This window comes from Meles meles, chromosome 6 (assembly GCF_922984935.1).
Source record: "Meles meles chromosome 6, mMelMel3.1 paternal haplotype, whole genome shotgun sequence".
Taxonomy (NCBI): domain Eukaryota; kingdom Metazoa; phylum Chordata; class Mammalia; order Carnivora; family Mustelidae; genus Meles; species Meles meles.
Window position 1 is genome coordinate 89,696,351 of NC_060071.1, and position 23,578 is coordinate 89,719,928.

Consider the following 23,578-nt stretch of genomic DNA (forward strand, 5'->3'; position numbering starts at 1 on the left):
AAGGACGAGTTGTTATGCAGAGAATAAAGATGTTCAGGGAATATACCTAGTCCACATCCACTTCTTGGGAATAATTCCAAAGCCCCCATTTTCTACCAGGTGACTCCACTGTCAAGGCTTCTGCAAATGCTTGCGTGAGGTTGTGTGCATACTGCCTATTTTGTGAGAAGGTCCTGCCCCGTCATCTTGGCCACAACTGCCTGAGACCCCTGATCACGCTGAGTGAGCTTCAGTCTCAGGAGCTGAGCTAAGAGATACCAAGAGGTAAGTGGGTCAGTGGAATTGTGAGGTTCTACAGGGCTGGATTCAGAGTTTGCACCATGGCAACTCAAAGGCATGAATGCCAAGGCTATAGAGACAGGGCTAGCATGTTGCCCTGTGTGGAGAAGAAGTAATGTAGAAGCCTTCAGAAGAATCAGTCCACATAGAATAAACCAGATGCACAGATGCTTAGGTGTAAGAGAAAAAGAACAAAGGAGAGAGAGGGGGAAAGACACACAGGAAGAGGGCGAGCAGAAAAGAAGGAAGGTAGGAGACAGAGACAGAACTAGACATAGAAACAGCCAGAGGCCACTGCAGACACAGAGAGATGAACTGTTGCTGACCTCCTAGACACCACAATATCCAGATATACTTCTTGCAGTTAAATTCCAGATTTCTGATTCTTTTTAACAACTTCCTATTTACAGGCTATTTTAGGTAGATTTCTGATCTCTTGCAGCCAAACAATTCTTGACCTAAATATCTGTTCCTTGACTGTAGCTACATCTTATTAAATGTTTAATTTGCAACTATGGAAATACATACACTAACGTAACTGGGACACTAAAAAAGTGAGGCTCTTGAGAGACTGTTTATGACATCTAAAGACTCTCAAAGACAGACTTGGTTTTATACAGTAATAACAGCTAACATTTACTGAGCACTTCCCTTGGGCCAGTTTCAAAAGCTGTGCATGCATGATCTCACCTGTTCATGACAACTCTAGGTTTTATTATTTTTACTCCCATTTTGTAGATATGGAAATTAAGGCAGAAAGAGATTAACTTGCTCAAGGACACACAGGAAGGGAATAAAGGTGGGATCTACTGTTTATTTACATTAAAACTGACATTAAAAAAAAAAGTGTATGCATTCATTTAATATTCAGTTGATAAATTTTTGTGAATGCCTCTTACGTACAAAGTTGGATTTAAACTAATGAACTGGTTAACGCTGATGTTACAAATATAGTCCTTTTAAATATTATTATTCAAAATAAATCTTGCTTTCTGTGGTACACACACACACACAGAGATGTGCTTTCAATTTAAGTCTCTCAGTTTCCAGGATACCTCCTTTAAAACAGAAGGCAACACATACTGACAATGCTGTTTTTAATGCCTAACCATTTCAAAATCCACTGGAATATCTGAAGATAACTTGCTGCACGCTGGACTCACATGAAAAGAAACACTGCCTTCAGAGGGAAGCTACACCGTTGGCTACATAGCCATTGAATTAACTGCAGGGTAAGTTACACGTATATAAAAAAGTCAAATGACAAGAATGAGAGGAGTTTTTCATGGAAGGTGGTGAGTAGCCAGGGATTCTGCTTCTCTTGATTTTCTGAGCAGGGCTTGTTTGAGGGCACTAATTTTTTCATCAAGTTCAGCCAGTGAATAGTTCTGCTGTAAACAAGAATACAAATTGCTGAATATAACTCTGAAATATCTTAATGCAGATAAAGTACTAAGTGAACTATATCTAAAATATGGTAAATGTCTTTTTTTTCTTCATGAGAATAATTTTTAAACTGAACTATATGTTGACTATATCATAAACTTAAAGGAATAAAATAACTAAGGTTATTAAGTTATTAATTTTAATAGCTTAATATTTCTTTCTCTTTCCTAATGATAAAGATCTGGACCTCTCTACTCTCTGAAAGGACTGTAAAAACTTTTTCTTTAACCAACTATTCTATCAGCAGTAAAAAAATTAAACTTTAGGATTAGCTTAACTGCTAGAAATTCTCTTTTGATGGGTCAATTGCAAATCAACTACCTCTCCTGGAAAAAATGGATGCTCTCAAAAATATACTCAAAATTCTACAATTAAAAAAATAAGTAGTATGCTACTCTTAAAAAATAAATCAAAGGCGGGGAGTGGGTTAGGGCTCTGCCTTCAGCTTGGGTCATGATCTCAGGGTCCTGGGATTGAGCCCCACATCAGGATCTCTCCTCAGCAGGGAGCCGGCTTCCCCCCTCCCTCTGCGTGCCTCTCTGCCTACTTGTGATCTCTGTCAAATAAATAAATAAAATCTTTAAAAAAAATAATCAAAGGGGCGTCTGGGTGGCTCAGTGGGTTAAGCATCTGCCTTCGGCTCTGATCAAGACCTCAGGGTGAGAGGATGGAGTCCTGCATTGGGGCTCCTTGCTCAGCGGGGAGCCTGCTTGTCCCTCTCCCCAGGCCTGCTGCTCCCCCTGCTTGTATTCTCGCTCTCTGTCAAATAAGTGAAATCTTTCAAGGAAAAAATAAATAAATAAATAAATCTTTCAAAGTTTTCTCCAACTTTAATTTCACATTACTGCCATTAATAGCTACCAGAACCTCACTATTTAAGATTCAACTAATTAATATAGTAGTACTATGGACAGTGGTGGGCTGAAGTCAACATCGCCCAAACACCCTTTTTTTATTTAGATGCTAATTAGTAGTGTCAGCAAAGCAGGGAGGGGGACAGGATGCCTGGCTGGCTCAGTAGGTAGAGAATGCAGCTCTTGATCCTGGGGTCCTGAGTCTGACTGCCAAACTGGGTGTAGAGATTACTTAGAAGGTGGGGGGGGGGGCGCCTGGGTGGCTCAGTGGGTTAAGCCACTGCCTTCGGCTCAGGTCATGATCTCGGGGTCCTGGGATCGAGTCCCGCATCGGACTCTCTGCTCGGCAGGGAGCCTGCTTCCCTCTCTCTCTCTCTCTCTCTGCCTGCCTCTCTATCTACTTGTGATCTCTCTCTGTCAAATAAATAAATAATCTTTAAAAAAAAAAAAAAAAAGGTGGGGGGTGTGTGTGCAGCAGGGCGCTGGGGCATCTGTCAATTAAATGTCAGACTCTTGGTTTCAGCTCATGTGATTTCAGGGTCATGAGATCAAACTTCATGGGCACAGGGCTCTGGACTCAGCTCTCAGCAGTGGTAGGTGGGGGGATGTCTGCTTGATATTCTCTCTCCCTCCTCTTCTGCCCCTCCTTCTTGTGCTCTCTTTCTATCTCAAATAAATAAATCTTTTAAAAAGGGGGGATAAATTACCTGAGCATTTATTATTTTTCAGCATTCTGTAACTGATACATTTTGCTCCAATTAACAGCTAGATAGACACTTTCATATTTGGCCCCTCTGAATCATTCCATGCCCCTCAAATAAAATTATTTCTTTAATTCAAGTTCATAAATTTATGCTGCTCCCTTTTTTTTCCCCCAGTCCTAAATGCCAGGTATGATCTAAAAGCAACCAGAGTTAAGAACTTTTATTGATAAGGGAGGTATAAAACTAATCAAACTACTTCAGAAGCCACAACGAGAATTCAGTAACTTACTTGAGGTGGTTGAACTTTTCTTCTTTTTCCAGAAAAGCTCTAGATTAAAAGTGAAAAAAAGTAAGTAATCAATGCTTAGAAAATCTACACAATTTTCATTTACAGACTACTGAACAAAATACAGAGAACCCTGGCAGAAACAAAGCCCATAAGTCTCAGCAAGTGCTAGCTGCCACTGACATCTGCCTTCTTGTATCTTGGAAGGTACCCTCCCAACAATGATATTAAAAGTAAATAGCAGTAACACTGAAGCACTGTGTAAGTCAGTTTGAGTAAAAATGTCTGTAACTTAAGCGGACAACATTCTCGGTGACTTGCTGCTGAACCTTTTAAACTCCGACCAAGTGAATTTTTTTAGGTTTTGTCCTTAGTCTCACAGAACCACAAACTTCAGAATAGCAAATTAGCATATTGGTACATTTGACAAAGAAACTGCCAATGTAGGTGGCAAAATGTTCTCATGAACATTTCTGACCACTGGGATTTAGAAGGGAAGGTAAAAATTCACATTTCCTTTTGTATCAAAAAGTGTTTCAAAGAATTTCAAGATATGCCTCTTATCAGTAGTTACAGTAAGTGGGAAATCATTAAGTGTTCGAATTATTAAATATGGGGGGAAAGGTGCTTATATGAACAGGTTCCTTCCTTTGCCAAACTGATCTGGCTACCTGTGATGGGGCCCATAGGCAGGTTAAGGGCTTAATGTTTAATTTTGGTCAGAAGGCTTCTCAGTCTTCTACTTTCCAAGAGGTGCCTTTTTACACACCTGATTAAAATATACTTCCCTTGTCTAAGAGTTTATATTGATAGTTTCCATGTAACTGAGCAATCAGATTATTATCATTATCACAAAACCAAACTGAGAAGTATCAGAATGAAGAGAATAAGGACATCAATGATTCAGTACCTTGAAAACAGTAAAATGTGGTCTTTGGGGCTTATTTAAGGTGTAGTGTCTTAAATATTTCCTCTCTTTTGAGTCCCATCCCACCACCCTGATTCGGATCTTCATTTCTTCCCAGTGTGGACAACGATGTTTCCTAAACTATCTTCCTTGATTCTAATCTCTCTCCAACTCGGACTTCATAATGCCACCATACAGGAACCTAAATTATAGGTTTCTTTTTCTCAGAAACGTAATTGTGCACTAGTGACACTGGCATTACACACTGGTTAGTGTGCCCTTCAAGGCCCTCCAAAATATGTTTGCAATTTAATTTTCCACCCAGACCCAGCTGCCACCTCGTGTTTCAGGCCCACCACGTACTTGGACACGTGGGCCTGTGCACATGCAGCTGACTCTCCCCTCCCTCATTACAGACTAGAGCTAAGATTCTACCTAGTCAGTGCTTTGGAAGACAGTTAACAGACCTTCAAAAGTCCGACAGGGAATTATCAGCCAAACGCTATTCATTTGTACATTTATTCAATGCCTACTATGGTCTATGTGTTCATAGACGAACACATAGTTGCCCTTCAGAGGTTCAAAATATAGTGTGAAAAACAGATGTGTAAACATATGATTATAAGTGATAAATGCTACAAAATGAACAAAGTTCTATAAAAATGTACCTGTGAAGCATGTTATATTTACTGTTTCAAGGGTCATCATTTAAAATCAGTAAGTAATTATTTGGAAATAACTCATAAGAATTGTATGTTTTAAATGGTTTATTAAGTCATGCCCTTAAAAATGTTTAAACATTACCACATTCAAGTCTTTCCATGTTAAATGTGAAGAGTAAAGTTCTTTAGAATGATTGCATTAAAAGGTGCAACAAAACACAAATCTTTGTTATAATTCCTATTTTATATACATTTTTTGGAGTTTTATGTCTGTTTCATAACTGAAAATAAATTCATCTAGTCAGTCTGCTTTTGTTCTATGAACCAAATACAATTTATGTATTTTTCCTGTTAGTTTTTCCCTTTTCATATGTTGAATGTTAATGTTACCCATAATGACAAATCTCTATTCAACTACAAGTCTTCCCTGTGTTTAGAGTTCACCTACATTTCAATCTGAATTAAACACATTTCATTTAAAATCTTTTTAGAGTTCAGAATTCAGTTTCTACAAAAATTCAATCCTTAAGAAACTCAATGGGCTCAAATTTTCCTTACTAACTTTAGAAGCTTGAAGACTATACAGCCTATATAGTCTTTTCTGGACACCTTTAAAAGATATGTAAAAATATGTAATTGCCACACGTGTACTCCCAGCATGAGGATAGTAAGAGTGATAAATTACACGTTATGTCCTCTGCAGGGTATGTGTGTAACTCCTTTCATGCACATGGACATTCCTAGCGCTGGATCTACTGCAAGCAAGGAGTGCAGCTCCTAAAGATGGCACATTCGTTCTATTATGGATGGGTGACTATGAGATCCTCCTTCCCTTTGGGCCTGTGCCATATTTATTCAGAGGCCTTGAGGACAGAGTTAATCTGAATGTTTAAAGCTTTTCAGTGTTTTGTGCTTCCTTGCAGCTCACTATTGACATGTCATTTCCAATACTAATCCAAAAGTGATCCTTCTAATAAAATATATATTGTTTAATAGAATTGGAAATTGTTTTTTTAAAGTGCCAGTTTTATCACAGGTATGGTAACCTAACACATCTAGGCCAATTCTGTTTACATTTGTAATGCTGCTGCTGCTGAAGTTAGGCAGTCACTGAGTTGCAGACTTCAGGCCTCTGATAGTCTAGTGTTCTTACCTATTCTGTGTTTTAACCATCACCTCTACAGACTCTCCCAATTATACAAGTGCTACTCTTGAAAAGCTTACCTGATATTTCTATCTGCATATCCTGATAGGACTTTAAATTCACATTTCCTCCCCAAGTATCTCCTCCTTCAGATTTTATTTCTGTCAATGACGGTATATAATTTTTCCAATCAGAAAGTGGATTCACCCTTGCTCTATGTCTCTTTCCACACTCTTTCCACAGCCAATCAATTATCAGTATTTGTCAACTTTATTTCCTACTATCTCTTGCATTAATCTTTTCTATTCTCACTCTCTTGTCCTTAGTTCGGGATCTCACTTCACATCTAAGCTAGTATAATACTGTCTCCTTACTCTTAGTCTCTTCCTTCTCATTTACCTTCCAGAACAGTATTAGATAAATCTTTCAAATAATGTGCTCAAGTTACCTCCCTGCTCAAATGCTTTCAACAGCATTTAAACTTTAAATATATAAACTTCTGGGTATAGCAGTTAAGGTCCTCTATAATCTAACTATTTTACCTCTAACCAAATACTCAAAACATTTTATGCTGTGTATAGAGATCCCCAAAACAAGACAATGATTTGAAGGGCTGTTCTTTTGCTAACCAAGTTCAATAACAGGTAGATGTTAAGCTTTCTAAGTCAAAATCAAAGAGATTAATAAAGAAGCAAGATCTCTCTGGAGGCATCTAATACTGTGATACTCTCTTGTAAGATCAATTCTACATTAATAAGGACTACATTAACAAAGTATGAAATTGAACTAGAAAAGTAACCTGCCTATACTTCAAAGTATATGGATAGAGGGAACATTCCTGAACTTCATAAAATCTATCTATGAAAGACCCACAGCAAATATCATCCTCAATGGGAAAAAGCTTGCAGCCTTCCCGTTGAGATCAGGAACACGACAAGGATGTCCACTCTCACCACTCTTGTTCAACATAGTATTAGAAGTTCTAGCAACGGCAATCAGACAACAAAGAGAAATAAAAGGTATCCAAATTGGCAATGAAGAAGTCAAACTCTCTCTCTTCGCAGATGACATGATTCTTTATATGGAAAACCCCAAAGACTCCACCCCCAAACTACTAGAACTCATACAGCAATCCAGTAATGTGGCAGGATACAAAGTCAATGTACAGAAATCAGTGGCTTTCTTATACACTAACAATGAAAATACAGAAAGGGAAATTAGAGAATCGACTCCATTTACTATAGCACCAAGAACCATAAGATACCTGGGAATAAACCTAACCAAAGAGGTAAAGGACCTGTACTCGAGGAACTACAGAACACTCATGAAAGAAACTGAAGAAGACACAAAAAGATGGAAGACTGTTCCATGCTCTTGGATTGAAAGAATAAACATTGTTAAAATGTCTATACTGCCTAGAGCAATCTATACTTTTAATGCCATTCCGATCAAAATTCCACCGGTATTTTTCAAAGAGCTGGAGCAAATAATCCTAAAATTTGTATGGAATCAGAAGAGACCCCGAATGGCTAAGGAAATGTTGAAAAACAAAAACAAAACTGGCGGCATCACGTTACCCGATTTGAAGCTTTACTACAAAGCTGTGATCACCAAGACAGCGTGGTACTGGCATAAAAACAGACACATAGACCAGTGGAACAGAGTGGAGAGCCCAGATATGGACCCTCAACTCTATGGTGAAATAACCTTCGACAAAACGGGAAAAAATATTCAATGGAAAAAAGACAGTCTCTTCAATAAATGGTGCTGGGAAAACTGGACAGCGATATGTAGAAGAATGAAACGCGACCATTCTCTTACACCATACACAAAGATAAACTCGAAATGGATAAAAGACCTCAACGTGAGACAGGAATCTATCAGAATCCTAGAGGAGAACATAGGCAGTAACCTCTCCTATATCAGACACAGCAACTTCTTTCAAGATATGTCTCCAAAGGCCAAGGAAACAAAAGCAAAAATGAACTTTTGGGACTTCATCAAGATCAAAAGCTTCTGCACAGCAAAGGAAACAGTCAACAAAACAAAAAGGCAACCCACGGAATGGGAGAAGATATTTGCAAATGACAGTACAGACAAAAGGTTGATATCCAGGATCTATAAAGAACTTCTCAAACTCAACACACACAAAACAGATAATCATATCAAAAAATGGGCAGAAGATATGAACATTCACTTCTCCAATGAAGACATACAAATGGCTATCAGACACATGAAAAAATGTTCATCATCACTAGCCATCAGGGAGATTCAAATTAAAACCACATTGAGATACCACCTGATACCAGTTAAAATGGCCAAAATTAGGAAGACAGGAAACAACGTGTGTTGGGAGAGGATGTGGAGAAAGGGGAACCCTCTTCCACTGTTGGTGGGAATGCAAGTTAGTGCAGCCACTTTGGAGAACAGTGTGGAGATTCCTCAAGAAATTAAGAATAGAGCTTCCCTATGACCCTGCAATTGCACTGCTGGGTATTTACCCCAAAGATACAGATGTAGTGAAAAGAAGGGCCATCGGTACCCCAATGTTTATTGCAGCAATGGCTACGGTCGCCAAACTGGAAAGAACCAAGATGCCCTTCAACGGATGAATGGATAAGGAAGATGTGGTCCATATACACAATGGAGTATTATGCCTCCATCAGAAAGGATGAATACCCAACTTTTGTAGCAACATGGACGGGACTGGAAGAAATTATGCTGAGTGAAATAAGTCAAGCAGAGAGAGTCAAGTATCATATGGTCTCACTTATTTGTGGAGCATAACAAATAACATGGAGGACATGGGGAGATGGAGAGGAGAGGGAGTTGAGGGAAACTGGAAGGGGAGATGAACCATGAGAGACTATGGACTCTGAAAAACAACCAGAGCGTTTTGAAGGGGCAGGGGGGTGGGAGGTTGAGGAACCAGGTGGTGGGTGATAGGGAGGGCACGTACTGCATGGAGCACTGGGTGTGATGCCAAAACAATGAACACTGTTATGCTGTAAATAAACAAATTAAAAAAAAAAAAAAAGAAAAAAAGAAAAGTAACCTGCCTAGGGATTACTTAATGAAGGCAGCTTGAATGGGAACAATGTATAGTAGACTGTTATAAGAAAAAGCATACTTTATCAAGTTTTCTAGGAAGATACATTCAAAGAATAATCCTAAAATTGGAAAGACCTTTGTAATTATTTAGTACAACCAAGAAATCTAAATTAGACAACTGAGAGCCAGAGGAACTGTATGATTTATCTACATTTATAAAGCTACTTCATACATGGTTTCTGAAACTAAATAAATGCTAATGGCTACTGAGTTTTACCATGTGCTAGGCCGTGTGCTAAGTGCTTGACTGGTATTATCTCATTTAATCCTTGCTTCAGCCCTTAGAACTCTAGTAAACCTCATTTGAGGGGATAAATCACTGAAACTCTTTCTCTAAATTTTTGATCTTTGGGTTTCACTGCTCACATTTGTTATATAACCTGCCTTCTTCATCTAGAAATACTTCTTTTCTGTACCTTACTCTAATACCCAGTTTGCCACTTTGGAAAAACTGCCGGTATACCTAAAATAATTTGAATTTTATTTTTACCAGTGACTTATAATGATTCATGCTAATGAGTTATTTTACATAGTTTTTCAGATAGGAGATTTAGTAAAATTTTCACTAAAAACTTAGTAAATTAAAAAATTTTGTTCCCTTTTACATGATTTAGTTTTCTAATATGGTGCTGCTTAAAAAAAGAAAAACAAAAATAAAGAAATAAAATTTAAAAATAACAAAAAAAAAAAGGGAAGAAGAAAACCAATTCTCAGAAAAGGCAGGTGTTATGTATAATCACCCCAAAAGATTGAGGAAAATAACACAATCAGCTCAGGATCGCTCCTCTAAACCTGCTGATGCAACAAAGAGAGACTTATCAGCGCAACATTGTTTCTTAATGTCCCTGGAAAAGAGAATAAGAATGAATGAATAAATAAGTGCTAGAATGAGGAATCAGACCAATATTGACTAGTCTTTCAAAAAGTTTGGTGGTTAAGGTAAAGAAAAAGATAGGGTGGCAGATTCAGGTGTTTGTCTAGTATGGAGGAGAATGCAAACATGTGTAGTGAGGGAAGGAGTCTGTGGACAGGGAGGGATTAAAGAGACAGAAGGGTAATTGACAGAGCAGGAACCCAGAGGAAGCCTTTGTTCTACAAGACAGCATGTTCATAGTGACAGGATTGACAACTACCTAGGCTGATTTATTATGCTATGGAAATGGCTCAAGTTTGAGAATCTGAGTAACATATAATAAAAGGACCCCTTTCAAAAAAAAAAAAAAAAGTGAGTCTACAAATAATACAATGTTTAGAATCACAATTTTTTAAAAAACTAGGTAACTCCCTACATAGGACTATGTTCATTGTTGAATTATTAAAATGGCATTTCACTAGTAAGCAGATAAATGAACATGATGAAGCATCGCAAAATAAACTCTACATATATAGATAGATACAGATATTGATTTTTTTTTTAAAGGACGCTATACTTACTACAGATTGGAAATATTCAGGAGAGATTCCTTCCAGTTCCAGGATTTTATCCTCAAGTTTTTTAATTCTCTGATAAATGTCTCTTGGCACTGGACCACCTAAATACATTAAAAAAAATTCTGAAATACTATTGAATAATTCTTCTTACAAATTCTGTTCTTATAACTCCATGCAGGGGCACTGGATGGCTCAGTCAGTTAAGCAGCCAACTCCTGATTTTGGCTCAGGTCATGATATCAGGGTCCTGGAATCGAGCCCTGTGTCGGGCTCCCTGCTCAGTGGGGAATCTGCTTCAGGATTCTCTCCCCCTATGCTCCTCCCACTGCTCTCTCTCTCTCTCCAAAACAAAAAACAAAACAAAAAAAGTGCAAAGAAGATACTTATGCAGAGGAATGGGAAATATTTAAGCTTGAGAAGATAATGAACAAGAGTAAAATAAAATGAAATCCTTAGTTCACATTTTCAATATTATACACTATGGGGTGTAGTATTCTGTTGCATCTCTCCTCCAGCCCATTTATGCTTCCTATTTTGCCAGTTTTACTTTATGTTAAATTCATTACAAGCTACTAAAGAGTTCCTGTATAGAACAGTGTGTACTTCTGATAGATTTGGATAGTTAACTTGAGAGGAAAATGCACAGGGACACCTTACAGTCCAATTCAGTGACTGCTATATGTATTTATCACTTTCTTTAATTTCTATTTTTCCTTACATGCCCCATTTCCTCCTTTAACCTAAAATAATATTAAAGAGGAACTTTATCATAATTCTTACCTAACAACCTTTCTGTGGAGGGGGAAGATGAATTATGGTTACTCAAATTTCAGGTTATGATTATATTCCAAATCCTCTTATTTCTCACACTGCAACATGACCATTCTGTCTAATGTTACCACCTATCCCACCCCACTGTAATCCCTATCCTTTCTCTCATTTTTTTCAAACCATTACTATTACCTGACAGTCCTATATATTTTTTTTATTTATTGCCCATTTCTCCACTTTAATATAAGCTCCAGGAGGGCATAATTTTATTTTGTTCGTTAGGTATGGCTGTGCACACAAACCTAGGAACCATCAGTTCACAAACTACACAGGTGCTCAATATTTACTGACTGAATACCTAATTAGATAATCATTATGCAATTAAAACATATGGGCAAATTTCCAATCAAAAGTGTCAACTTGTTAAATATGAAAACTCTAGAAATAGATTTCTTTTTTGAGAATGTTTATTTCAGGATCTGGGTCATTCTTACTCTTGAGTAAGGTAAAATGAGTAATGTATTTAATTGACTTTGCTCTTGCTGTCCCCTTTACCTAGAATGCTCTATGGCTCATCTCTTTATCTTTCAAGAGCCAGTTCAAGCTTCACTGAGTCAGTGGAGCATTGCCTAAAATCCCTTCACATGGAGGCTCCTTGTGCCTCACCATATACGCTTCCTTCATAGCACCATAACATTCTACTTCAATATTATTCTTTCTTCCAGATAACAAGGTTCTTGAAGCTAGGGACTGCAACTATATCATTTCAGTATCCCTTGTGTCTAAAACAGCATTTGGCACACAGCAGGCACTCAAAAGATATTTTTCATAATAAACTACTTGATACTATTAGACTTTTAAAAAAATACATAGAGAGAATGAGAGAGCCCGTGCAAGCCGGGGGGGGGGGGGTGCAGGGAGTGGCAGAAAGAAAGAGAGGTGGCTGGGGGGGTTGGGGCGCAGAATCCCAAGCAGGCTCCATGCCCAGTATGTAGCCCAGTGGTGCTCAATCTCATGACCCTGAAATCATGAACTGAGCCAAAAACTGAGTCGGATGCTTAACCAACTGAGTCACCGCACCCTGATACTATTAGACTTAATAAGCTAGTCCATCCTTTTATACAGTTGTTTTGTTAAAAATTTATTTCGTTATGGGAGAAGGGATTAATTTTTAATGCTAACCTCTTATTACCCTTGAAGTTTTACTCAGTCTTATGTTCTTCTACTTCCACTCTGGAAATACTCCAGCAAGACTGGACTCAGAAATTCCTTAATTTATGTGCCTCAGTGCTTTTTGCAGATGTTGTTCCCTCTTTTTGGAATAATTTGCTCCTGCCTGCTGACAAATTCCCAACTAATCCTTCAAGAGTGCAAATGTCACTTTACCAGGGGTACCATCTCTTGACTTCCCCTGAGAGCTGAACACTAACTTTGTGTACCCACTGTACTTTGCATATGATGTGAAAAGGTGAGATGAACAATCGTTCATTTAAAAACTCATGAATACCTGTTTTGTACCAGAAACTGCACAAGCACAAAGTTAATGAACATGACTGTCTGCTCTCTATTTGTAAAGGTACATTTATGGGGCACCGCCCAGCACTCTGCTTACCCGTCTGCAATCGCAAGTGAGCCTCAATATTTTGCAGTCGTTCTTCGACAGCCTGATTGCCACAATCTCGGAGCAAGCTGTTAGGTTTATGACCTGACCCCTGAATTCCTTCAGGTCTGGTCTGTGGTCCGTATGTATTCACAACTCTAGAAACTATATTAAGAAACTTTTGAAATACAAATTTAATAAGCTTAAAAGTCAGAAATTCTAACAGCATTTCATATTCTTTTCATAAAATCCATCTGATCATCAACCCAAGTAAGAAGGCAAGACTTTTTGTTTTAAAATATATAAAATTTAGATAGGAAGTGATATCTATTTCATTTTGCTTGTAATCTAGAACAAGCTTCTGTCAATGATGAAGATATATAGTTGGTTCTTACCTTTTACATGACTTTTAAATCCTGGGTAAGGAGTAAAAACAGCATCAGTTCTTGCACAACTGTTTTCTAAGGAGAATTTAGATGAGTATAAGTATATTCTTAATTTCAAATGTATGAGATTTTGATAAACTTCTAATAATTCATATTAACATACTACTAGTAAGAGAATTATCATTTTAAATAATAGTAATTAAATCACCATCTCATACAGGATAAAATACAGTGAACTTCCCCCTCTAAAATTTATAATCTTTAATCTTACCTAATCTTCAGATTTGCTTACAGAAAAATCCTTAGCACTCAATGGCACAATTTAATTTTTAATAAATACCAATATTCCCCCAAACCATCTGGGTCTTTAGAGAAAATACTTTATGTTTTATAGAGAGCATTTAATTCTCTATATGCCAAAGAGACATTATTCCATTTATTTCATCATAGAAATAAATTGAACTCATTACTTTTACTGAAAAACCTTAAAAAAATTCAGCATTTTAATATTATTTACTGATCAAATTAAGGATCATCTAATAAAGATTAATTTTACATTTAACACATTTTTATTTCAGAACTCCACACAAAAAAAGATCTTAAAACCTCAAAAATAACACATACTTTTCCACTTTGTTTCCAATGCTAATTTTAAAAAAATCTCTACCAAAAGTTAGCTCTTTCCAGACCACTCTTTTCAAAAAATGCAATTTTAGGAAAAATAACTTGTAAAAATTTGTTCCAATTTTTTTTCTAAGTTGAAAAATGTATTTTTTTTTTCAAATTAGGTATCAAAAGATAAATTACGAACCCGGGGGAAAACTGGAAAAATGTTAACATAATATAAAAATGTTTCATAGTGGGGCGCCTGGGTGGCTCAGTGGTTTAAGCCGCTGCCTTCGGCTCAGGTCATGATCTCAGGGTCCTGGGATCGAGTCCCGCGTCGGGCTCTCTGCTCAGCAGGGAGCCTGCTTCCCTCTCACTCTCTCTGCCTGCCTCTCTGCCTACTTGTGATCTCTCTCTGTCAAATAAATAATAAATAATCTTTAAAAAAAAAATGTTTCACAGTATTTAAAATGACACTAAGTTAAACCATGCACTGCAGTAAATGTCCTGAAAAATTCCCTTGATTTTTTTTTTTTTAAAGATTTTATTTATTTATTTGACAGACAGAGATCACAAGTAGGCAGAGAGGCAGGCAGAGAGAGAGGAGGAAGCAGGCTCCCCGCCGAGCAGAGAGCCAATGTGGGGCTCGATCCCAGGACCCTGAGATCATGACCTGAGCCGAAGGCAGAGGCTTTAACCCACTGAGCCACCCAGGCGCCCCTCCCTTGATTTTTAATAAAAAATAGATGGTAAAAGAGATACTGAAAAAAAATTTTTTTCCCTATGGAATTTAAAAAAAATCTATTATTTATACTTAAGTCAGATTGACAGGTATCAAAGGAATACACTAACACATTACAATACATTCATGTTTTTTTTTTTTCAGTCTGAGTTTCCTAAATAGGTCTGCTGACAAATTGTGTGAACATAATTCCAAATTCATCTTTTATATATAGGTACTAAACAGAATCATTTTCTTCTTCTTTCTTTTTCTTTTGAGACACCTCAATATACGTTTAAAGGGCCATCACTTCTCCATTCTCTTTCTCCCATTTCATGGGGCTAAGGGTTAAAAAAAGAAGCTATCATCCATTCTAGAGTTATATTCCAAGTATATAGATTAACTGACCCATCAGTGAGAAATTCAGCATGGTGTGAAGATAGTGAATGTGTGAGTGCTAGTCACTCTCCACAGCAATTCTTGCTAGCACTGTTTTGAGCCAGCAAGGGATTGAATGGGCCAAGGAATCCTGCTGAGCATTTCAATTCTTGTCAATTTCTATCCCCTGGTGGTTTATAATAATAGAGTTAGCAGGGAGAACAGAGGAATAACATTAGTGACACATGTGCTTGCTCCCTCAACAAACCCATTCTCATGGGTTGCCTGCAGTTGGATGGATTGTAGTACCTGAGATTGTGCCACTACTGTACCTATTCTGAAAAGCTAACAGGAAAATAATACTAAGTCTACGCATGTATAATGTTAATAGCAGAAAAGGCTGAATTTAGGACCCACTTGAGCCTGTGTTATTTCATTATTAAGAGATTCAGTGTACCAATGTAAGAGTCAATTCTAGGTTCATTTGACAATTCTGTATTCGTACTAATTAGCTAAGAGATGTCAGAGGCAACAAGAAAAATGTTCATTCCAATTAGGAACTCTTTTCCATAATTTTTTCTAAGAACTACTTGTTCTGATTATTACTATGATGCCTGAGAATGATCTATGCCAGTGCTTTGCAGTATTTTGTATTCTACAGCATACCTACAGACCTGTAACTACACTATAGCATCAAGTAGAGAGGAAAAGGAGAATCTGATGAAAAATAGCAAATGTATACACTATGAGAGAAAGGAAAAAAGGGTAAGATACCATAGTCTTGATGACAGATTGCTTTTATCATGACAAAACATTTCAGAAAGCTCAGGAGTAGTGAGAAAACTGCTCCCTCTTGAGGAGTATTAACTTTACTGTTTACTATATTAACATAATTTCAAAAATACATTTACAGGCTCAAAATTTATATAGTTTAGTTCCTTCTTATTAGTGAGACTGAAAAATGCTGCCACCCATACTTCATCTTCATTTCCCAAAGGAACTTTAAAAAACAATCTTCACCTGTGGTAAACATTAGCCCTTTTATGTCCACATTTATTTGATTTTGGCATAACCAAAATGAAACCCATTTTTGCAATGTAGTCTTATTAAACAGAAAGAATTTCCACTGCCTTAGTTTCTAAATAAACCTGTGAAATGAATTGTGACTTAATGTTATTCATTTTTAAAAACAAATGAAAAATCAGAGCAACTCTAAAAACTGTGCTTAAAATCCTATGAAAATTAACTTCTTCCAGGTAGTTACCTTGATTACAATCAATAACATTGCAAAATTCCCTGACGTTGTTTTCATTGATTTCGGCTTGCTTTCTTTCAATAAATGCAGATATTCGTCTGTCAATCTATAAACAATAAGTATGCATGTTTTAACAGTTTGAGCATAAGATTTAAAATAATACTCCCCCCCCCCCCAAATAAAACCTTCTTACTTCTGCTTTTCCAGCCTTTATTTGAACTACTTCTGGATCATAATGGATCTGTGTCTTTTTCACATCTCCTAAATCACAATCTTTGTGCTTTTCTTCCTCTTGTAGGTCACTAATGGGAAATTTGGCATTTACTTCATTCTTGTTCCCCGTTTCTGTTTTTTCTATCTCTCCAACAACAGTTGTATTCTCCTCTTTAATCAGAGGCTGCAGCTTTGCTAAAAAAGGCTGAGAAGAACAGAATTGCATCTGCAGAGGTTCAAACTAATCAAAATTAATTATACATTTAACATTTATATAAATTTCTGCTAAGTAAATGCAATATTTAATATCAATTAACTACATATAAAAAGTTAGCATATCACTATACATAGATCTGATCACATGTAAGTGTTTGCTGTTCTCTGCTATTGTGACCATTATCATTTGGTATAAATCTGTTAAAAAAAGATAGAAAGAAAGAAAGAAAACCTGAGGAAATTTAAAATTTTCTTTGAGGGAATCGTTCTGTCACTCATCTTTTATTTTGTGCCAAATCAAAGCCTTAGCCTCTGGCACCAATGCCACTTAATTAACATGTCATTCAAATGCCTCCTCAGAACACTAAGGCTTAGTATTTTTCCTCCTTAACATGAGAGCCAGTGCTCTCACTCAGCAAAGCCCTGCATTATCACTGTATCACTGGAGATTCTCCACTTGAAACTGCAGTTGGCCAAAGTGAAGGAGAGAGCATAGACATGAAATATATAGGTGTTATGCTGAGTGAACACTCGGGCTTTTCCTAACATGGAAAGATATCTTCTTGGGTCATGAAATTAAATTTTTAAAAAAGAAAATGAAAAAGGGAAGAAAAAAAAACTACCAAGATCCACAGCTGGGAAGAGATATATGCCTATCACTAGAGTGGGTTAAAAAAACAACAAAAAACAACCCTATTGTATAATGTAAATTATACTACTCAAAACCACCCCCCCCCTTAATCAGGCCTCAATTGAGTTCTATCGCTAATTATTTCTGTCCGTTAATATCAGGGTTAACTATTTCAACATGAAACAGAGTTAAAATTTCCCATAAAGTCACTAAACAGAGGGCTGAAAATTAATGTTTATTCCATTAATCAAAACACACCCATAGTTGTCAATGTTCCACTTATTTTTTTCATACCTATAATTTTGCTTCTGTTGTTTACTATACCAAGTACTCTTCTGGAACCTTAGAACATCTTAATAGCAGTAAAATGACCAATCCAACAGTTCTTCCACTTACCTTTGACACTTCATATTTTTTACTTTGATTAGAGATAAACTGCAAACTTAACAACAATTATAATTGCAGAGATGTTCAATTGGAAACCAGCAAGGTCATAATACTGTTCAGTTATTAAACTGAAATATTAAAAAATGTAACAGTACTATTATAAATAACTCAATGTTGATTTCTAATATAGAGGATGAATTATTTCAAACTGTTAAGAAAAAGAAAAGATAAAATAGTGACTGGCTACTTACTAAGATGAGACATTAATGTCACAGAAATTACTTTCTTTTTAAAAACTATGCTGAAACTGTTTAATTGCAATAGACACTCCAGGATGTGTCATGCTGGGATAATGCCACTTCTTGAACCACTGAAAGCACTCCATGAGCCTCCAAACTCACCCAAGGCATGGAATCATTATCATAGCATGACACACACCTGCCGTGTCTTATTGCTTAATTATAACCCACCATAGATGCAACTGTATTGAATTTTCATTGCAAGTCTAGAATTGAATAGAACTGCATTCATTCAGTCTTCACAGCCACATCGGCCTATTGGACTATATTCCTAAGACTGTCCAGATCACTATATAAATTAACAGACTTGGATCTAATCTGGCTGAAGTAACCATTTATTGATAACACTGTTAATACAGTGGTAAGACAGAACTGACAAATACTCTGGCTTATAATTTAACTACAATTAATTTCTATTCTCAATCCTGACTTAATGTTTTTAACAAGAAATTTACCTGTAAATATAAAACATGTTGCTCAAGTGCACTAAAGAGCAAAGCGGGCTGGAATGCTGAGAGGCTCTGGAGCTTGTTCCAATCGATTGTAATTTTCACCACATCATCTCTGAGGTTAAGCTTCAAAGGGGCAAACCAGCAACATCACAAAATTACATGATTAAGCTATGTATATGGATGTCACAAAAATAATACTTCTTTAGAGTAACATGCCTATTTAGCTCAAAGTTACCAGATTTTTAATGATACATTAAAATGCTCTCATTACCATTTTAAAAGGTCAAGAAAGGTGTAATCTTCATTAAAAAACCAATGACCTCTCATTCTAATTCTGTTCTTGGGTCTGTGTAATGGGACCATCTTACAGGTGAAACCATCCACAAAAGATGGAAAGATGAGGCTTTTTTGATACTTCATTTTCTAAAAACCTTTGGATGAGAGCCAAGATAGGCCCTATTCAGTAATTCTAGCTCAGACCATTAAACAGAAGGGGAGGCACATTTATGAAACTTCTGATATAAATTCCTTTTTGTTAAATATGTATACAAAGACATAACTGACATATATCACTACTCTGATGTTTTCTGAATCACATTTTTATTATTTTCAACTTTAAACAATTTTAAAATAATTTAAAAATCAACATTATTCATACATATTATAAAGTCTAGGGATAAATGGCAACATGTTTATCTACTTCAAATAAAAATCTACAATCTAGCTGTGGAAATCTTCAAGCGAAAAACAAATACTCTCCCACAATAGTGAAATAAATGGTCAGAGACTGAATAGAATGGCCAGATCTTTCACTAAATAGTATTTTCTAATACTGTGTGAGCGCTTGTCATATAAAACTTCTTAAAAGTTGGCTATGTGTGACCTATTAGAATAAAATTATATATAGAAAACTACCAGGAACCTACATATAAAATTAATATCAAAATCAGTGGAAATTTTAGAGGGAAAGCCTCCATCTCCAGGCTTTTAAGTAAATAAAAGTGAACCTCCAAAAAAAAAAAAAGTGAAACTCCAAAAACTTTTCTAGGGATATGCATTTATAGCATACTATAAAGATACACTGCATGGTAGGATTAAGTTTATTGTTTTTTTCAGAAATCTTTTATTAAAAGTCATGTTTTCTACAAAATAAAGACAAATAGTACATTAGTTCAAATATAGATATTATGAGTTGTAATTATAAAACAAAAAGATGAATCACTGTACAAAGAACCAGAGATCCAAAGTTACCAAAAAAGGCACTGTATTGAATAAATATTATATGACAAAAATTTACCACCCTTTGCATGAGACAAGAAACATTTAAAGTACGTATCAGATAAGTATAAAGAAATAGAAGTTTCGGATAGGCTGTACTGGCAAAGATTAGTTTATAATCACTACGGTTTTACATTAAGATTACCGCATTAATCTTAATTTATATTAATGCTCATAAAAATTTCATTAGACAACAACTTATGTATGGAAGTAAACTATTACTGCACTTCTACAGTCCTCTAAGACTATTAAAATCAGTTGATAACAAATTTATGAATAGAGTTTAGGGATAACACAGACAAATCCTTAACCAAAATAAAGCATCAATTTTCTAGAGAAAATAATAACTTACAGAAAATAAATCTTAATGTTGGGATCATAACTTTCCTTTCAATTTAACATAATTATGTAAGCCTTTCAAACACATTTAAAGATACTTGGTTTTTTAAGAAAAACACATAATAATGATACAGATTAACTTTAAAATTGTCCCAATATATCCAATTATTTATTCAACAAATTCCCTATTAGTAATGAGTTCTCTGCACTTTTACTTTTTGTACTTGTAACTGTAAATCATTCACTCAAAAATGTTTTAGTCTCACATTAATATGGACTATTTAAGTATGCATTTTCAGTAAAAACTTAAAATTAATATGAAACTCCAAGCTAACAATAAATAATGCTTCAACTTGGTAAAATGAGTCATGCAGAGGCAAGCAATAATGTTAAAATCCGTAAATTTGAAATCTAGAATACTTTTTAACATTCAGTTTTAGGTTCCTATTGAGGAGAGCCAACAATATAATGATAGTATGCAGAATGAAATTTAGGCATATTGAAACTTTTTTTTTTTTAACTTACATTTAAAAAAAACATCCTGTAAACTTGTTGCAAAAGTAAATAGTGATTTCCTCCAGGGGCAATTTTATAAGTATTGTGGCTTTCATTCTTATCTTTAAATAATACATCTCAAAATATAGAGAATATAAAAATGGTTAGTATTTAATTAATGAGAATGATTTAATTTCTTGACATTTGTACAGTTGGTTCCTTTACTGTGTCACGTAAACTTTCCAAATATTTACTCTAAACATTTTTGACAGGTGACATAAGTGAACTTAAATCATGAAATATATATATATTAAGATTTGTAAATGAGATTTAAAAATTCAGTATTTAATTTTCAAAAGAAATGTTTAAATTGTTTCTTAATGTTACTTTAAAAAATATCTCTCCACTGAAAATAAAACTTCCATAAATTATAGGTGAGCATAAACTTTTTTCATCCTGACATTAAAACACAAATAAACCTTAAAATTCTAATGTCTAGCACATAAAATGTTCTTAAACTATTAAACTATTACAGGTCTTGGGTGATAAAACTAAAATATTAATGTCCCAGGTCTTTAAAAAATTTTAGTAAGTCCGGGGCAAACAACTGAGCTCAAAAGTTAGAACTTTTAGCAGATCTATTAATAACTGTTATGTTAGACCAAACAAAATTTAACTTAGAGTAATGACAAACATATTAGGATTTTTAAAAATATTGAACGTTTCAAAAAATTTATTCTCCATCCACTCACTGCTTTTAAAAGTATTTTTTTTTTTTTTTTTACATATCAGACGAATGTTCTGCCTTCATAAAGGAAGTTAACACGGTGTCTCCTACGGGCACTAGTAGCAACCCCGTAAAAAACTTTTTGAACTGGAAAATATTCCAGGATACAAGAGAAAAGATTTCCTTTTTAAAAGCAAGAAAACTTATTTTCAAATTGTTTCTCATATATAGTATGCTTTGCATCTTCATGAAACAAAATAGTGACTTGATCGGAATAGAGTGTAAGGAGTACTTTTATTTAAATCCAATTTATTATGACATTTCTGCTGAAGCTATTTAATCAGCCAGTTAAATTAGTTAATAATTAAATGACGATTAAACAGTTCTGATGCAAACTGTATCAACCATGGATAACTCATCCAACTTTATGCAAGTATCTACATTAATTCCTTTTATTTTCCTCCCTCTATGAAAGGGTAAGAGATGCACAAAACAGCCAGAAGGAAAAAAAGAAATAAACCAAGTGACTCCTAAAAGCAAGTCATCAAAAAAAAAAAAAAAGGCGGAGAGACCTTTTCCAAAACTCTCAGATCGTACAAACCTATCAATTTCTATAATGAATTCACTGAAGGAAAGGGGATCGTGAGCGCCGGGCACCTTCCAAAACCCACAAGGCTTTTTACACATTCTTTCTCTCAACGCATGTTGTTCTTGGAGCCAGCTTTTTCACTGAAACTATACTCTCTCACTTTGGGGGAGAAGAGTTGCAAGGAAATCTGATCTGCAACCCATCCTGAACTAAGCCTGTATGGCGATCCTCACTCCGACTGCAGACGGCTGGGCTCGGGCTCCTCCTCCGGCCTCAGACACTGTCCCGGTCCCCGGCAGCCTTCCGCAGCCCCCCGCCTCCGCTAGAGGAAAAGAGGGGGGAGGGGCCAGATAGTTTCCATACCGCTACTCCCACAGATCACCACTCACTTGTCCCACCAGGCTATGCAGAGAGCGAAAGATTTCGCAGAGCACCTCTTGGGAGAGATTGGGGCTGCAGCTCCGCTCCAGACTCCTGTCACCACTGCTCGAGAGACTAAGCTCAACGGCAGCAGCCATGACACCTTCGCAAGCTACCCCCGCCACCACCAACTTGTGCTCACAAGCCCCCCTCCTGCTTTCGTCGCCGGCAGATGACGTAAAAACACAGCGTCTAATTTAGAACGGGCCTTTGAGGACCCACCTCTCGCTATGATTGACAAGCAGATGCACCAATCAGGTGCAACTATATCGTCACGCCAAAGACTTGGAGCAGGTAATTGCCGACCCGAGCGAAGCTGGCGTATGGTATTTGGGACGGTGGTTGGAACGGTGGTCTACTGAGGGTTAGCATCTGAATTCTGTCTTGATTTTTAGACCTTCCTTATGAGCGTTGGTAAGAGGAAACTTAAAGTTAAATGTTAGAGTTTTAGAAGTTAAAATTTTGAATTAAAAGTTAAAATTTTAACGTGGCGCTGTGGAGTTGTCTGAGGAAAGACTGCTGGTCGGGGATGCAGCAGTACCCACACCTGCTTCTAAACTTGAAAACTCTTTCACATAGAATGGTCATACTTAGAACATTTTCACCTCTACAGGGTTGTTGAAAACTTACGTAAATTAATGTCACTAATTTCTCATGTGAGAGAGCGGAGAATATGAAAAGACAATAAAATGCCCTACGTTTCCTCGTGTACTATCAAGGGAATGGCATTAATTACTTTAAAATATGTTAGGTTTTAAAACATCCATCGGTTGCTACTCTCTGGGTGATACTGTAGAGACACTCACCCGAAAGCTTTCAAAGAATTGAGACACATCAATACGGTTCTAACAGTTTAACCCAAGTAAGTAATTGCATGCAACACAATCTTTGAAACTAGAAGGAAGACAAATCTGAAGTGAAATTTGCCAACGTATTATTCATCAGATTCATTAAAAGGTATTTGAAGGACTTTTATGGTATATAGTCAGAC

The 23,578-nt window shown here is 36.2% G+C and overlaps 1 protein-coding gene across 9 annotated transcripts; it reads right to left on the reverse strand.

Moving 5' to 3' along the window:
• Positions 1-1,079: 1,079 nt before the first annotated feature.
• Positions 1,080-22,743, reverse strand: LOC123944354 (MAP3K12 binding inhibitory protein 1). Of its 9 annotated transcripts, none has more exons than XM_046009404.1 (10): positions 22,557-22,677; positions 20,882-20,988; positions 18,743-18,862; positions 16,735-16,959; positions 16,551-16,647; positions 13,591-13,656; positions 13,208-13,360; positions 10,828-10,925; positions 3,573-3,611; positions 1,080-1,670 (listed from the first exon to the last, which is right to left on the reverse strand). In XM_046009404.1, the coding sequence occupies exons 2-10, from the start codon at positions 20,894-20,896 to the stop codon at positions 1,563-1,565; spliced, it is 921 nt and encodes a 306-aa protein (XP_045865360.1). In that variant the 5' UTR covers positions 20,897-20,988; positions 22,557-22,677; the 3' UTR covers positions 1,080-1,562. The 9 variants fall into 9 exon arrangements, with proteins under 9 accessions (XP_045865360.1, XP_045865359.1, XP_045865357.1 ...); XM_046009403.1 differs by having other exon boundaries at positions 16,735-16,980; XM_046009401.1 differs by lacking the exon at positions 20,882-20,988 and having other exon boundaries at positions 22,602-22,743.
• Positions 22,744-23,578: the final 835 nt, after the last annotated feature.